Below are 15,495 nucleotides of genomic sequence, written 5' to 3'. Positions count from 1 at the left end.
AGCTATGGGCAATTTGGGCGACCGCCCAGGGTGCAGTCTCCGTGAGGGCGCACGAGCACCTGGAAAAATTTTCGCTCAGGGCGCAAATGTAGCCAGAACCAGCGCTGATGTTGTCAATTTGTACTGATGTGGTTCAAGCAGGGTAACAAGGAACCAGAAATAGGAGAATTGATGCAGAACAATGGCCTAATATCCTAAAAGTGAATGTGCAAAAGCTTGTGAAATTGCCAGACAATTAAAGTTCAAAACTGGGAAAGGCGGTCTGTACAAATCTCTAAAAGAGCAGGCTAAATCCAAATTCTTAGTTTGTGGCTCTATCCCTGGGTTACTATATACTGATCCATGTGGAGAGATGGTGGAATGAGAGTAGGGAGCAGTTAGAGGTTCTGTTCCTTGCTCAAGGGTACGTGCCCAGGAAGTAAACTGGCCCCTCTCCAGTATTAAGATGATGATGCTGTGTCAGTGCTGGATTTGAACTGACCACCCACCAGCTGCCAAGCCATTTCCCTACTGCCACAGCTCATAGTGGAAATGATAAATAAAACTTTTGGTTATAAGACGAAATTAGAGCAGCAGAGATAGGCTGGGAGGTAATATATTGTCATGTTCATGTCTCAAATACAGTATATAATACAAACAAAGTAACTAAACTGTATATAGGTCAAAACAATATGGATTTTTTTTTTACAGTTTGTTCGATTGGAATTGCTTAAAATTTGTTCACAGATTCCTGCCTTGTGCAAAGAAGGTAGCTGGATGTGCTTCGGCTTGCTGTGGAAACACAGTCTTCTTTCCCCACTAGCAGAACCAAGAGCTGCAGCCCAACAATGGCATAGCTCTGCTTTAGTCTTTAGGCCAGCCAATCATCTCTACAGCTTCATGGCAGGGTTTTATACATACTTAACAACAAGTGTGATATTATTGTCAAACTTCAGGAGACCAGTGGAAATCAAACAAATCAAGGGATATTTTTATCTGTGCAAATATTGTTTCTTTAATTACAATTTTTGAAACAACATTCATGATTTGATTTGACTTGTAATATGTTTTGATTGTGTATTGCATTACATGCATCTCATAAATGAATAATAAAAAGATGACAAATAGTAAATGTGTTTAATGCAAGTAGGATGAAGATACATGTAGATGTATACAGTCTGGGGAACAAATTAAGTGTTTTGTAAAAGTTAATGAATCTAAAATGTCTGTTTTCAGGATGATTTTGGGGCCCCCTTACCCATCATATTCTTTTTCGTGTTCTTCTCTGGTTTCAGTAAGATAATGTAACATTTTGGAATAAAAATACAAATGAGCAGTCCAAAACTTGAAGCCAGAATAGCAAATATCTCCACAGCAACACTGAACTTCCCAGGAGAGCTGACATATGCTGGGATAAAAGTGATCCATACTGCACAGAATATCAGCATGCTGAAGGTGATAAATTTAGCTTCATTGAAATTATCAGGTAGTTTCCGAGCCAGAAAAGCAAGACTAAAACACAACATGGCCAAAAGTCCTATGTACCCAAGTACAGCCCAAAAGCCGACAGCTGAGCCCAGAGCACACTCAAAGATGATTCTGTCCTTGAATGTATTAAAATTCTTAAAGGGAAATGGAGGAGAAATTGTTAACCAGAGGATACATATGATGACTTGTATAATAGTGAAACCCACAACACTGAGTTTCTGCTGTGCAGGCCCAAACCATTTCATCACATCACTACCTGGAAGTGTGGCCCTGAAGGCCATTAACACTACTATTGTTTTCCCCAGAACACAAGAGATACAGAGGACAAAGGTGATGCCAAATGCAGTGTGTCTCAGCATGCAGGACCACTCAGAGGGCCGACCAATGAAGGTCAGAGAACACAGGAAACACAGAGTCAAGGAGAAGAGCAGCAGGAAGCTCAGCTCAGAGTTGTTGGCTCTGACAATTGGAGTCTGTCTGTATCTGAAGAAAATGAATGCCACAACAGCAGTCATGCATGTTCCAAATAAAGAGGCTGCAGTGAGCAGTGCTCCCATAATCTCTTCATATGATAGAAACTCTGCCTCCTTTTTTACACAGGCATCTCTTCTCTCATTTGACCAGAACTCAGGGTCGCATTTCACACAGGTGATAGAATCTAAAAAAATACAAAAAAATATGTGCAAACAGGTGTTAGATCTGGATGCTCTCTTCTCCTTTCATGACTGTTATCTAATAAATATGAGAATGAATAGGCTAAAAACAAAATATACTGATCCAACCTTGTAGTGATTTTGTCGTAATAATAAAAACAATAAAACTGATCATTTTAAAAACCATTTTGTCAAATATATTTTTCACACTGGTGCTTTAACCATGCACAATATTGTGCAAAGATTAGCATTCAGACTTATGACTTACTTATTTGATGTATTGATTTTAGATATTAATTTTTAGTTTACTTAAAAGGCTTTGACATATGACAATAGACTTTGTCTTGCATTAAATATCACTGCACCTGTAATGTTGCTTATTTCTCCCTCTGGACATCTTAAACAGTCATAGCAGCAGACAGGCTTTCCTTTCTGCAGAACCTTGCGAGTTCCTGGGGGACATTTCTCACTGCAAACTGACACAGGCACCTGCATGAATGAAACAATGAAAAGTATGCATTCACTTTGACAATGCATTAACTTTGCATGGATCTTTTACTCATCTTGATGCATTAACAGCAAACATGATATAGTGACATCTCCATAGATACAATCATAACAATTCAGACAGACATTGCATTGCGATGACAATTAAAATGATTACATGTTAGTTTACCTGTTGTGAATTCTGTGCCCAAAATAACGACTTATTTTGCAGATTCATTTGCTTGTCTGGAGGTAAAGATGCATCATAAAGACCAACTGTGACAAACTTCACAAGTCCATTTCCTGATGGCTGCCAGTTTATAATTTCATACTTTGCAGCTGGGTCTCCGTTTTCATTAAAGTAAACCTCATCTCCTTCCTTTGTTTTGAAATTAACCTTTTTTATGTGCTGTAAAATCTAAGAAGATATGCATTAGTGTAAATCATTAGCTGATATTGTTTTTGGTCTATTGTCTCATCAGCACAATCTGCAATATATTTTCAAAAATGTCTAAAAACCATTTTATTTTAATAATAATAATAATAATAATATAATGACTACAAAGTAAGTATTTCACTCACAATGAATGGATCTAGTTGCACAATGTTGTCACATGTTTTATTACAGCTGAGCATATTATGAACTGCATGGGCCACAGCATACACTCCCTTATAAATATTATAAAAGATAGGCATCAGTGACATATCAGTGAAGCTGTTTTGCACTTGAGTAACATCTTCATGTCCAGTACATTCTTTTTCATTCTCTGCCGATGACACTGACTGCTTGAACTTACAGCCAAATAATGCCTCCCAAAACTCTTTAAATAATACATTAGTAGATGTATTGAGTGGCTTTGCATCTAAAATGAACTCTCTCATGCCACTGACATGTGCTTTGGGGATAGAGAGGCCTATGGCACCATCCAGAATGTGATGCTTATCCACAGCTGCAGTTTGGATATCAAATATCCATGCCTCAGTGCCTACCCACTGGTACCCAGTCAATTTTTGCAGAAAGAACTCATGTATTATCACATATAACTCCGTGGGAGAGAGGAAAGTGACAATCACTTTGGAAGTGGAAGCTTTTATAATGTCAATTATCTTTTGTATTTTGTCTGGTGGATCTGTTCGAAAGAAAGACACAGAGTACTCTACACAGATGCCAAGCTGCTGGGCTATTTCTGTAAATGTGGCCATGCCATTATTGCCATAATCATCATTTGTTCTAATAGCTCCAACCCAAGTCCAACCAAAGTATTTGACTAAATGAGCCAGGGCTCTGCTCTGGTAGTAGTCACTGGGTATTGTTCTGAGGAAGGATGGGTACTTGGTTTTATCACTGAGACAAGCACAAGTAGCAAAGTGGCTGATCTAAAAGACAGAGAGAGAAGAAAGGACATCTCAAATATAAAGTGTTTGCACAACACACTACAATTCTTTTCAAAGATATTTTGCAATGACCAGCCTTTATATTGTTCTTGCTCACCAGTGGAACATGAAATGGTCCGATGACAGTAGCCATAGCCATACAAGGAGAGGAAAAGGCCTCTCCCAGAATGGCTTGCACTTGAGCAGGTCTGGTACATGTTGCCTCTGAAAGTGTAGATACTATTTCATTACCATTAGTCAAAGCCAGTGCGACTCTTACAGCTCTGGCAATGGAAGCACAGGCATCATAGATCTTATATCCCACAGAGATGCCAGGCAGTAGGTCTGTGCTGTTATTAATCTCCTCTATGGCAAAGAGCATAGCCTGGGCATACTGGAATGCTCTGAAATTTAAACTTAATAGGACAAATATAAAACATTGAAAATGCATGCAATCTGTCCTTAAAATACAAACAAAAACATCATTCATGAAAAAGAAAAGTAAAATCAATTGGACATTTATTTATTTTTTATAGGTAATTCATATCTGTCAGGTATTTGAAAACTAAACAAGAAATATTTCTACAGTATAGTTTACCTGGCGCATTCCAGCGGCAGTGGTTTGTGCATGTAAGCATCTGGACTGTCCTTGAACAGCAGATGGAAAGAGAATATTGCTCCCACCATAATGTCTCCATGCTTGGATAGCTGTGGGTTCTCAGAATCCCCTCTCCGCCTGCACACAAGCTCCTCAGTCTGAGTGAAAGTTGCTACCAACAACAACTGTAAAAGTGCCCAACCCTGCTCTGGCCACCTCTGTGTGGAAATCATACTATCTCAGAAGTAAACCACTGGGTGGTATCACATGTACTTCAAAAGCTTGCACTGATATTTATACATTTCGGAGCAGCATAAGGAGCAAATAATAATTGACAGTGATTTTTATTTTATTTTTCTCTGTGGACATACGAGGTGAGAAAGGAGGGAGGTTCCCAAACACAGGTTTTGGGCTATGGCCTAATCATACAGTTTAGCTGTATATTATCAGATACAAATTTTATTTGTGCTGAATAATAAGTTTCACATTTTTACATTTAGATAACATTATACTGGAACAGAAATAGCTTATATATGTCTTCATTAAGTGTGCCTGCAAGGTGCACTATATGTTATTTTTATTATTCTTACGCCCTTTTTTGGCTCGCTACCCCTCCCGCAGTTTTTGTCGCACATACACAAAAAAGGTATAAAAACGACCAGCGGTTTGCCGATAAATCGCCAAAATTCTGGGTTTGTATTGGTAGAATGTTCGCGACCTACAATTGGTGACATCATCGCTAGAGCGGAGAGGGAGAGAAAAAACTGTAAAAAAATATGTTTGTAATCTGCTCTTGAGGCTGCACATGTGTCGCCTGCAGAGATGGTTCACCAGCCTACTCTTAGACCTCAGGAGGCAGAAGTTTCAGCTGCTGACTGTCCCCCCAACGGTGCAGGGCAACCTGCGGTACTGGGGGTCCCCATGACATTTGTTGACCGGGACACCGCTGGGATGAGTGACCTCGTACACATCGGTGTTCACGGATGCCTCCCTGATGGGGTGGGGAGGCACCTGCCTGGGGAGGGCGGTAGGTGGTGTGTGGCCGTCACATCAACCTCCTCGAATTACAGGCAGCGTTCCTAGTTCTCCAACGTCTCGATCACCGGCTAAAGGGGGGACGTGTTGGTGGGGACAGACAACTGCACCACGGTCGCTTACATCAACAGACAGGGTGGTGTACATTTTGCAGCCCTGCTAGTGATGGTGGAGAACCTGTGGTCATGGGCTTCAGCGCACCTGCATTCTCTGAGAGCCCTCCATGAGAATAGGGGGGTCGACCTCATGTCGAGGGGCGGCCCCCTGCAGGACAAGTGGAAGCTTCAACCGGAAGTATTGCAGCAGATCTGGAGGCGATTTGGGAAAGCAACGGTGGACCTGTTTGCCAGCAGGTCGAACACCCACTGCCTGCGCTGGTTTTCCTTGAGGCCACAGGGGGGTGGACGCGTTTGCACACGCACCATGGCCAAGAGGGCTGCTTTACGCTTTTCCCCCAGTGGTGCCAACCTTAAACCAGACCCCTCATCTTCTCATCCTACCGTACATATGTACGGCGGCATCGTGGTCTACACCCTGCCCGTCCATAAGGTTCTATCTCTTGGATGTGTTGGGTTCCTTTTCAAGGTCTGTGGTCACTGTAGGGAGACAGGACCTGTGAGAGGAGGGTTGTGTCAGGTGTTTTATGCTTGACCCCCACGGGGCGTCATGCACCTGCATTGGGCCGTGCTCTAGGACTCGGTCGATGAGGTGTGCAGGAGGTTTAAGGATGGAGACCCCTGCAAGGTTAGGTCACAATCTCACCCAGTCTAGCCAGGTGTTGCTAACTGGGATGGAGTGTGATCCGTTATCCCTCTGCAGGGCGGCTAAGATCAATAAAGTGGTGACTGGGTCTTGGTACCTAACCAGTAGCTGGCCTGGTCAGTGGGCCGAGCCTTTCCCATGGCAGGGAGTACATAGATTGGGCTTCGCTTACTGTACCCATAGAGTCCAGTAGAGGGTGAAGCCTGTGTGAGATATAACGAAGGTTACGATATTGTAACCCTAGTTATATTAGCACAGGCAGAGCCCTCTACATAGGACCTTGCCGCTCTTTCACCTTACACTGAAGTTTGGTGGAATGAGGGCAGATGGCGATGCACCTGCTTATATACCTGCTGGAAAGGGCAGGAAAAGTAGGCACGCCCCTTGGGTCGGCTACATACATGGTAATTTTCAGTGGACCGTCGCGTGTACGCGATTGGAGGAGCCTTATACCCATAGAGTCCAGTAGAGGGCCCTGCTTGTGCTAATATAACTAGGGTTACAATATCATAACCTTCGTTCTGGTGCTTGCTGTCAGCTTACAGTCTCTAGAAACCAAGAGCAGCAGCCCAAACAATGGCATAGCTCTGCAATGCTCTTTAGGCCAGCTGATCAGCTCTACAGCTCATTGGGTTTAGTACACATTCAACCAGAAGGAGTGTCATTGTTGAAGTCAAATAATAGGAGACCAGAGAAACCACACAAGTCAAATGAAAAATGTTTTTTTCTTTAATTTGAATTAGAAGGATTTAGATTTAGGATTTAGATTTGTAAATTTGTTTGTACTCACTTGTTTTATAATGGAACTAAAATGCCTTTGCCAACCAATTAGTAAGTAATACGTTTTCAGGATGATTTTGGTGGCCCCTTACCCATCATATTCTTTTTCGTGTTCTTCTCTGGTTTCAGTAAGATAATGTAACATTTTGGAATAAAAATACAAATGAGCAGTCCAAAACTTGAAGCCAGAATAGCAAATATCTCCACAGCAACACTGAACTTCCCAGGAGAGCTGACATACGCTGGGATAAAAGTGATCCATACTGCACAGAATATCAGCATGCTGAAGGTGATAAATTTGGCTTCATTAAAATTATCAGGTAGTTTCCGAGCCAGAAAAGCAAAAATAAAACACAAGATGGCCAGAAGTCCTATGTACCCAAGTACAGCCCAAAATCCTATAGCTGAACCCAGAGCACACTCTAAGATGATTTTGTCCTTGAATGTAACAAAGTTTTTAAAGGGAAATGGAGGAGAAATTGTTAACCAGAGGATACATATGACAACTTGTATAAAAGTGAAACCCACAACACTGAGTTTCTGTTGTGCAGGCCCAAACCATTTCATCACATCACTACCTGGAAGTGTGGCCCTGAAGGCCATTAACACCACTATAGTTTTCCCCAGAACACAAGAGATACAGAGGACAAAGGTGATGCCAAATGCAGTGTGTCGCAGCATGCAGGACCACTCAGAGGGCCGACCAATGAAGGTCAGAGAACACAGGAAACACAGAGTCAAGGAGAAGAGCAGCAGGAAGCTCAGCTCAGAGTTGTTGGCTCTGACAATTGGAGTCTGTCTGTATCTGAAGAAAATGAATGCCACAACAGCAGTCATGCATGTTCCAAATAAAGAGGCTGCAGTGAGCAGTGCTCCCATAATCTCTTCATATGATAGAAACTCTGCCACTTTCTTCACACAGGCATCTCTTCTCTCATTTGACCAGAACTCAGGGTCGCATCTCACACAGGTGATAGAATCTGAAAAATAACATCAAAGCAGTTGTTCTTGACTTCTTTAGAAAATTGTTTATCTGTGTTGAACCTTTAGTTTGCCTGCAAGTCATACACTACACAACCAGATAATAAAGGATTTATAATATGACATCTATGTGGCATTGTCATGAATTACAAGATGCATCAGTTTTCAACAGAATATTAGGAATTTCATCCCAATTCAGAATCTCTTTTTCTGTATATTGATCTGACAAGTATATTGATTCTGGCAAGATAATAAAATACTCTCCTGTTCCTGCTCACTTCATTTGGCATCATTGACAAACATATGTAGACTGCACTTTCTATGAATGGAATTTATATCATTCACCATCAAGGTCAAGCTAACCTTGAGCAGCTTAAGAAGTATGGAACTTCAACTTAAACTTCAACCGATGCCCTCAGTAACACGAAAGGTCATGTAATGGACAGGCCAACATCATGATTTTTGATGTTAAGATATCAGTGTTTGGTTTGTTCATGAGATTTTAACATTTACATGTGACATTGAGATTTTTGTTTTGTCTTCCATTAAATATTACTACACCTGTACTGTTGCTTATTTCTCCCTCTGCACACCTTACACAGTCATAGCAGCAGACAGGCTTTCCTTTCTGCAGAACCTTGTGAGTTCCTGGGGGACATTTCTCACTGCACACTGACACGGGCACCTGCACAAACAACAATGCAAAAAATGTATGCATTTAATTAATTACTATCCACTTTAATGCGTCAAAGCAAACGTTATGTCGTAACAATATCTAATAACATACAATTATAACAGTTCAAATAGACTTTTATACACAGTTACAGTAATCACAGGGTGGCTTACCTGTTGTGAGTTTTGTGCCCAAAATAAAGACTTGTTTCTGAGATTCATCTGTTTGTCTGCAGGTAAAGATGCATCATAAAGACCAACTGTAATGAACTCCACAAGTCCATTTTCTGTTCGCTGCCAGTTTACAATTTCATACTTTGCTGCTGGGTCTCCATTTTCATTAAAGTAAACCTCGTCTCCTTCCTTTGTTTTAAAATGTATCTTTTTTATGTGCTGTAAAATCTAAAAAAAAACAGTATATATGCAACAAATTAGATCACTGTCTTTTCTGGTTGTATTGTCTCAATAGCAAAACTGTATTTATTTATTTTCAAAATTTAAACAATTTATTCACTGATGTAACTTTTGGTGTTCAGCTCACCGTAAATGGATCTAGCTGCACATTTTTGTCACATGTTTTATTACAGTTGAGAATACTATGAAGTGCATGGGCCACAGCATACACTCCTTTATAGACATTATAAAATATAGGCATGAGCGACATATCAGTGAAGCTGTTTTGCACTTGAGTCACATCTTCATGTCCAGTACATTCTCTCTCATTCCCTGCTGATGACTTTAACTGCTTGAACTTGCAGCTGAATAATGTTTCCCAAAACTCTGTAAACATTTCATTACGAGATGAATTTAGTCGTTTCACATCCATCATAAACTCTGTCATGCCACTGACATGTGCTTTGACGATGGACAGGCCTATGGCACCATCCAGAATGTGATGTCTATCCACGTCAGCAGTATCAGAATTAGAGATCCAGGCCTCAGTGCCTACCCACTGGTACCCAGTCAAGTTATGTTTAGGCAACTCTCGTAATATCACATGTAACTCCATGGTGGGAAGGAAAGTGACAATCACCTTTGAAGTGGAAGCTTTTATGATGTCAACAATCTTTTGTATTTTGTCTGGTGGATCTGTTCTAAAGAGAGACACAGAGTACTCAAGACAGATGCCAAGCTGCTGGGCAGTTTCTGTAAATGTGTCCATGCCATTATTGCCATAATCATCATTTGTTCTAATAGCTCCAACCCAAGTCCAACCAAAGTGTTTGACCAAATGAGCCAGGGCTCTGCTCTGGTGGTAGTCGCTGGGTATTGTTCTGAGGAAGGATGGGTACCTGGTTTTATCACTGAGACATGCACAAGTAGCAAAGTGGCTGATCTAAAAGACAATAAAATAAATTATATTCCATACGAAGACAGAAAACATTAACACTGCACTACAATTATTTTAAAACAACTTTTGTTATGACAAGCTGATAGACGTTCTTTTTTTTTCTTTTGGAAAAAAGAAATTTCAGTTTCAGTACCCACCAGTGGGATAGAAAAGGGTCCAATGACAGTAGCTATAGCCATGCAAGGAGAGGAAAAGGTCTCCCCCATAATGGCCTGCACTTGTGCTGGTCTTGTGCATGGTTCCTTGGAGGGTGCAGATACATCTTCATTACCATTAGCCAAGGACAGAGCAACCCTCATACCTCTGGCAATGGAGGTACAGGCATCATAGATCTTATATCCCAGAGTGATGCCAGGCAGTAGGTCTGTGTTGTTATTAATCTCCTCAATGGCAAAGCGCATAGCCTGGGTATACTGGAAACCTCTGAAATTTAATCTTTACCACAATAAAACATTTAAATTGTAAACCTGCTTTATGTCCAAGCCCAAGTTAGATATTTTAAATTTAATTAGATTCATTAAGTTTAATACTTACTTAGTACATTGCAGTGGCAGTGGCTTGTGTATGTAGGCATCCTGTCTGTTTTTCCACTGGAGGTGGAAAGAGAATATTCCCCCCACCATTATGTCTCCATCCCTATATATCTGGGGGTTCTCAGGATCCCCTATCTGCTTGCACACCAGCTCCTCAGCTTGAGACAAAGATGCCATCAACAACAGCTGTAAGAATGCCCAGCCCTGCTCTGTCCACCTCTGTGTGGACAACATACTGTCTAAGAGAGAAACCACTGGGTGGCATCACATGTGCTTAAATGCAAATCCAAAGGTCGCACTACTATTTATATATTATTTGATGATGTAATGTAATATTTTATCCCTATGGATGTGACATTTACTGAAAACTAACAAATGTGTTGTCACTGTTGATAACTAAGACAAAGATTTATGTCTTCGACAAACTACCCCACTCACCCCTTCTTTTTTTTTCACATTAACACATTTCACAGACATGTAGTCTGTGAGACAATAGGAACCATGAAATCAGTGTTTCCCCTATATTCATTTAGCAGCGGCACAGCAAGATCATAAATATCAATGTGCTACTAATGATTTTTACTCACACTGTGTGAGCACAACACACAACATCATTTTGGACTTGTTTTGAGTCATCAACTAGCGCATCAGATCCTGTTGGACCCTCTACTTATTCTTCAAGGGACATCTACGTAAAAGCTACGTTCCAGCTTATACACAGTGTATGCATTCTACAAGCAGGAAGCTGTGATGTTTGAACCTTTGTTGACCCTCAGGAGAAAGGAAAACAAAGTCTGTGAAATTGGGTTTTATTGTTTGATCATAATTTTATCATCTGCATAAAATTTTGTGAAATCAGTTATTATTTATACTAAATTATTTGGCTGACATGACTATATCTTATATTGTATTCGATACTGTCATCTCAATATGCTATGTCACAAATGGAATTCTACTCAGTTTAAAAATAGACCATGTGGTTAGCAAATTATGAAGTGACACTGCCTTTGCCACCATATTACTGATAGTTTTCCTTCTTTCCTTTTTTCCTTTTTTTTCCTTCCTTCCTTCCTTCTTATATATTTCATATATTTAAAAATTAAATTGATTTTTATGTCTTAATTTACCTGCTGCATTGCAGTGGCAGTGGTTTGTGCATGTACTGTAAGTATCCTGTCTGGTTTCCCACTTGCTGTGGAAAGAGAAGATTCCCCCTAACACAATGTCCCCATCCTTGGATATCTGTGGGTTCTCGGGATCACCTTTCCGTCTGCACACTGGCTCCTCAGCCCGAAAAACAGATGCCACCAACAACAGCTGTAAGAGTTCCCAACCCTGCTCTGGCCACCTCTGTGATGATATCATAATGTCAAATTGCGTCACATGCACCTCAATCTAAATCAATGGCCTGCACTGTTATTTATACTCTTTGTTTGTCCTCTCTCTAATCAGCAAACAAAAACCATAGGAAACTTCTTTGTGTCTCTCACAAACAGAGGAGCTGGGTACATGAAATAAACCAAGCTAGAACACAACAAGTGAAGTATTGCAGTTAAGTCCATGAAGTCCACTTGAAGCATGCTCAGTTTCAGGAATGTTTCAAGCTGTATATGGTTTGACCGGTCTGATCATCAGAAGAGAATTAACCAAACAAGTTAAGTCTTGAAGTTTATTGTTTGTTTACAATTTTATTAACTGAATTCAATTTCATAAACTTAGTAAGGAATGTGAAGGTATTATTCATTTATTTGTTATTAACTGATTGGTTGATACAGTTGTATTAAATGCTGTCATATCAATGTATTACATCACAAATGCAATGCTATACGGTGTCAACATACTACAACTCTGGTTTACAACTATACTATACCACAATATGCTATACTGTAGAGATATAAATCTTGTAAAACTCCCTATAACTGTCAGGATTAGTTTGCCCCCCCCTTCCCCATCATGTTCTTTTTTGTATTTTTCTCTGGTTTAAGTAAAATAATGTAACATTTTGGAATAAAAATACAAATGAGCAGTCCATAACTTGAAGCTAAAATTGCAAATATCTCCACAGCAACACTGAACTTCCCAGGAGAGCTGACATATGCTGGGATAAAAGTGATCCATACTGCACAGAATATCAGCATGCTGAAGGTGATAAATTTGGCTTCATTGAAATTATCAGGTAGTTTCCGAGCCAGAAAAGCAAGAAAAAAACACAACATGGCCAGAAGGCCTATGTACCCAAGTACAGCCCAAAAGCCTATAGCTGAGCCCAGAGCACACTCTAAGATGATTTTGTCCTTGAACTCCTTAAAGTTCTTAAAGGGAAATGGAGGAGAAATTGTCAACCAGAGGATACATATGATAACTTGTATGAGAGTGAAACCCAAAACACTGAGTTTCTGCTGTGCAGGCCCAAACCATTTCATCACATTACTACCTGGAAGTGTGGCCCTAAAGGCCATTAACACTACTATTGTTTTCCCCAGAACACAAGAGATACAGAGGACAAAGGTGATGCCAAATGCAGTGTGTCGCAGCATGCAGGACCACTCAGAGGGCTGACCAATGAAGGTCAGAGAACACAGGAAACACAGAGTCAAGGAGAAGAGCAGCAGGAAGCTCAGCTCAGAGTTGTTGGCCCTGACAATTGGAGTCTGTCTGTATCTGAAGAAAATGAATGCCACAGCAGAAGTCATGCATGTTCCAAATAAAGAGGCTGCAGTGAGCAGTGCTCCCATAATCTCTTCATATGATAGAAACTCTTCTTCTTTCTTTACACAGGTATCTCTTTTCTGATTTGACCAGAAATCAGGGTCGCATCTCACACAGGTGATAGAATCTAAAAAATAATATTAAGGCAGCTTAATAATAGCATTATACACATTATTTCTTAAAGGACATCATGCTGTTTTTTTTCCCTCTTTAATAAAGAACATTAGCAGATAGCTCTTTCTACATGCTTAAATACCACTAGAGGGAGTTGAGAAAACATTGTCTGTCATTTTGGATTTTGAGTGAGAAGAACCATAGTTTCTATTGCACACATTTTATATAATCCTATCATTGCAGTGTTAATTAAATTAAGTACTTTATGTTTTACATTATAATTGATTATTTCTGCCCTCAGAACATGAAGCAAATAATACACTGCCACTCACAATGAATACCACAATCAACTATGGATGTGATGTCTGAGAATCAATGGGCTGAAAACAACATAGACTCAATTTTGTTTTGTTTTTTCTTCTAATTTTTATATTAAAAATTAAACTGGAATAATGACATTAGTATTTAATTCATGCTTCACTGAGGCTTGACTATTGAAATGCTTCCTTTTAAAAACTCTGCAATCCGAGTTCTTACAAAGACTAGACAGACACTATATAACTTCCATTAAGTCTTGGGATTTGTTACCTATTAGTTTTACAATTGATTTTATGAATATTTCATTTGTACACATCTTTTTTTTTAAAAAAACAATCAAGACTTATCTTTTTAGCCTGGCTTTTTGTTTAAGATGCTTTGTCATTCATTGCCAAGCATTTAAGTCTTGATCATGTCTTTACTTTGTATACCATTTCATTCACCGGATAGATTTTGATTTCCTTTTTAACAGTTTATTGGTTTTATTGTGTAGTTTTATGTTTTGCTGCATTGGTCTCTAAAACTACTTTTCTGTTTTTCTTATTTGGCTTTTATTGTTATGTTATGTATTATCTGTTTTGCAAGATCCCACCTTTTTCTCATTTTGTCTTTGTCTTTGAAAAGCACTCTTTGAATTAAAACACTTCTTGATGTATTGGTTTTTGGTGTGCTTACAATATGATATAAGTAATATATAATCTAGTACAAATTCAAAAACGTAATTTCAAAATTGGAATGTGAACATGACAACATTCAGATTTGTATTTATTAATTTATTTTGTCTCATATTAAATATTACTACACCTGTAATGTTGCTTATTTCTCCCTCTGCACATCTTACACAGTCATAGCAGCAGACAGGCTTTCCTTTCTGCAGAATTTGCGAGTTCCTGGGGGACATTTCTCATGCAAACTGACACAGGCACCTACATGAACAAAATTACAACAGGAATAATTATGTGATTAACTGGGGTGTTAAAAGACCAAGGTAACTAAACTATGATACACTAACAAAAAGTAATACATACAATAATAACAATTTAAATGTATTAAATCACAATTACAGTAATCACATGAGTAGCTTACCTGTTGTGAGTTTTGTGCCCACATTAAAGACTTATTCTGCAGATGTAGCTGTTGTCAGCAGGTAAAGAGGCATCATAAGACCAACTGTGACAAAGTCCACGATGCCATTTCTGATGGCTGCCAGTTTATAATTTCATACTTTGCTGCTGGGTCTCCATTTTCATTGAAGAAACATCATCTCCTTCCTTGTTTTGAATTGAATCTTTTTGTGTGTGTAAAATCTAAGAAAATACAGCTTAACAGCATGATGTTGTTGATATACACTGCTTGTTACTGTGACATGATGTAATCATGTTATTTTTGTTTAAACCACCGTAAATGGATCTAGCTGGACATTGTTGTCACATTTTTTGTTACAGTTGAGAATATTATGAATGCATGGGCCACAGCATACACCCTTTATACACATTAAAAAGATAGGCATGAGCGACATATAGGTGAAGCTGTTTTGCACTTGAGTCACATCTTCAGTGTCCAGTACATTCTCTCTCATTCCCTGCCGATGCATTTGACTCTTGAATTTACAACTAAATAATGCCTCCCAAAACCTCGTAAACAGTTCTTGACTAGATGAAT

The 15,495-nt window shown here is 39.5% G+C and overlaps 3 protein-coding genes across 3 annotated transcripts in view; all 3 read right to left on the bottom strand.

Moving 5' to 3' along the window:
- Window positions 1-1,211: 1,211 nt before the first annotated feature.
- On the bottom strand, window positions 1,212-4,667 carry LOC113746067 (extracellular calcium-sensing receptor-like). The gene is made up of 7 exons (XM_027280349.1): window positions 4,579-4,667; window positions 4,099-4,396; window positions 3,770-3,983; window positions 3,189-3,736; window positions 2,797-3,024; window positions 2,486-2,609; window positions 1,212-2,125 (listed from the first exon to the last, which is right to left on the bottom strand). The coding sequence occupies exons 1-7, from the start codon at window positions 4,665-4,667 to the stop codon at window positions 1,212-1,214; spliced, it is 2,415 nt and encodes an 804-aa protein (XP_027136150.1).
- Window positions 4,668-7,221: 2,554 nt separating this feature from the next.
- Window positions 7,222-10,869, bottom strand: LOC104935867 (extracellular calcium-sensing receptor). The gene is made up of 6 exons (XM_027280348.1): window positions 10,694-10,869; window positions 10,297-10,594; window positions 9,350-10,144; window positions 9,006-9,210; window positions 8,704-8,820; window positions 7,222-8,135 (listed from the first exon to the last, which is right to left on the bottom strand). The coding sequence occupies exons 1-6, from the start codon at window positions 10,867-10,869 to the stop codon at window positions 7,222-7,224; spliced, it is 2,505 nt and encodes an 834-aa protein (XP_027136149.1).
- A 1,751-nt stretch (window positions 10,870-12,620) lies between these two features.
- The window catches only part of LOC104935866 (extracellular calcium-sensing receptor-like), a 5,756-nt gene continuing 2,881 nt past the window's right edge, over window positions 12,621-15,495 (bottom strand). The window contains exon 6 of the mRNA XM_019269965.2: window positions 12,621-13,528. Coding sequence (XP_019125510.2) covers window positions 12,621-13,528 — 908 coding nt within the window. The remainder of the gene's footprint in view (window positions 13,529-15,495) is intronic.

Source organism: Larimichthys crocea, chromosome VII (assembly GCF_000972845.2).
Source record: "Larimichthys crocea isolate SSNF chromosome VII, L_crocea_2.0, whole genome shotgun sequence".
Taxonomy (NCBI): domain Eukaryota; kingdom Metazoa; phylum Chordata; class Actinopteri; family Sciaenidae; genus Larimichthys; species Larimichthys crocea.
Note: the sequence above shows the minus strand (reverse complement) of the source record. Positions and strands in the feature narration are given on the sequence as shown.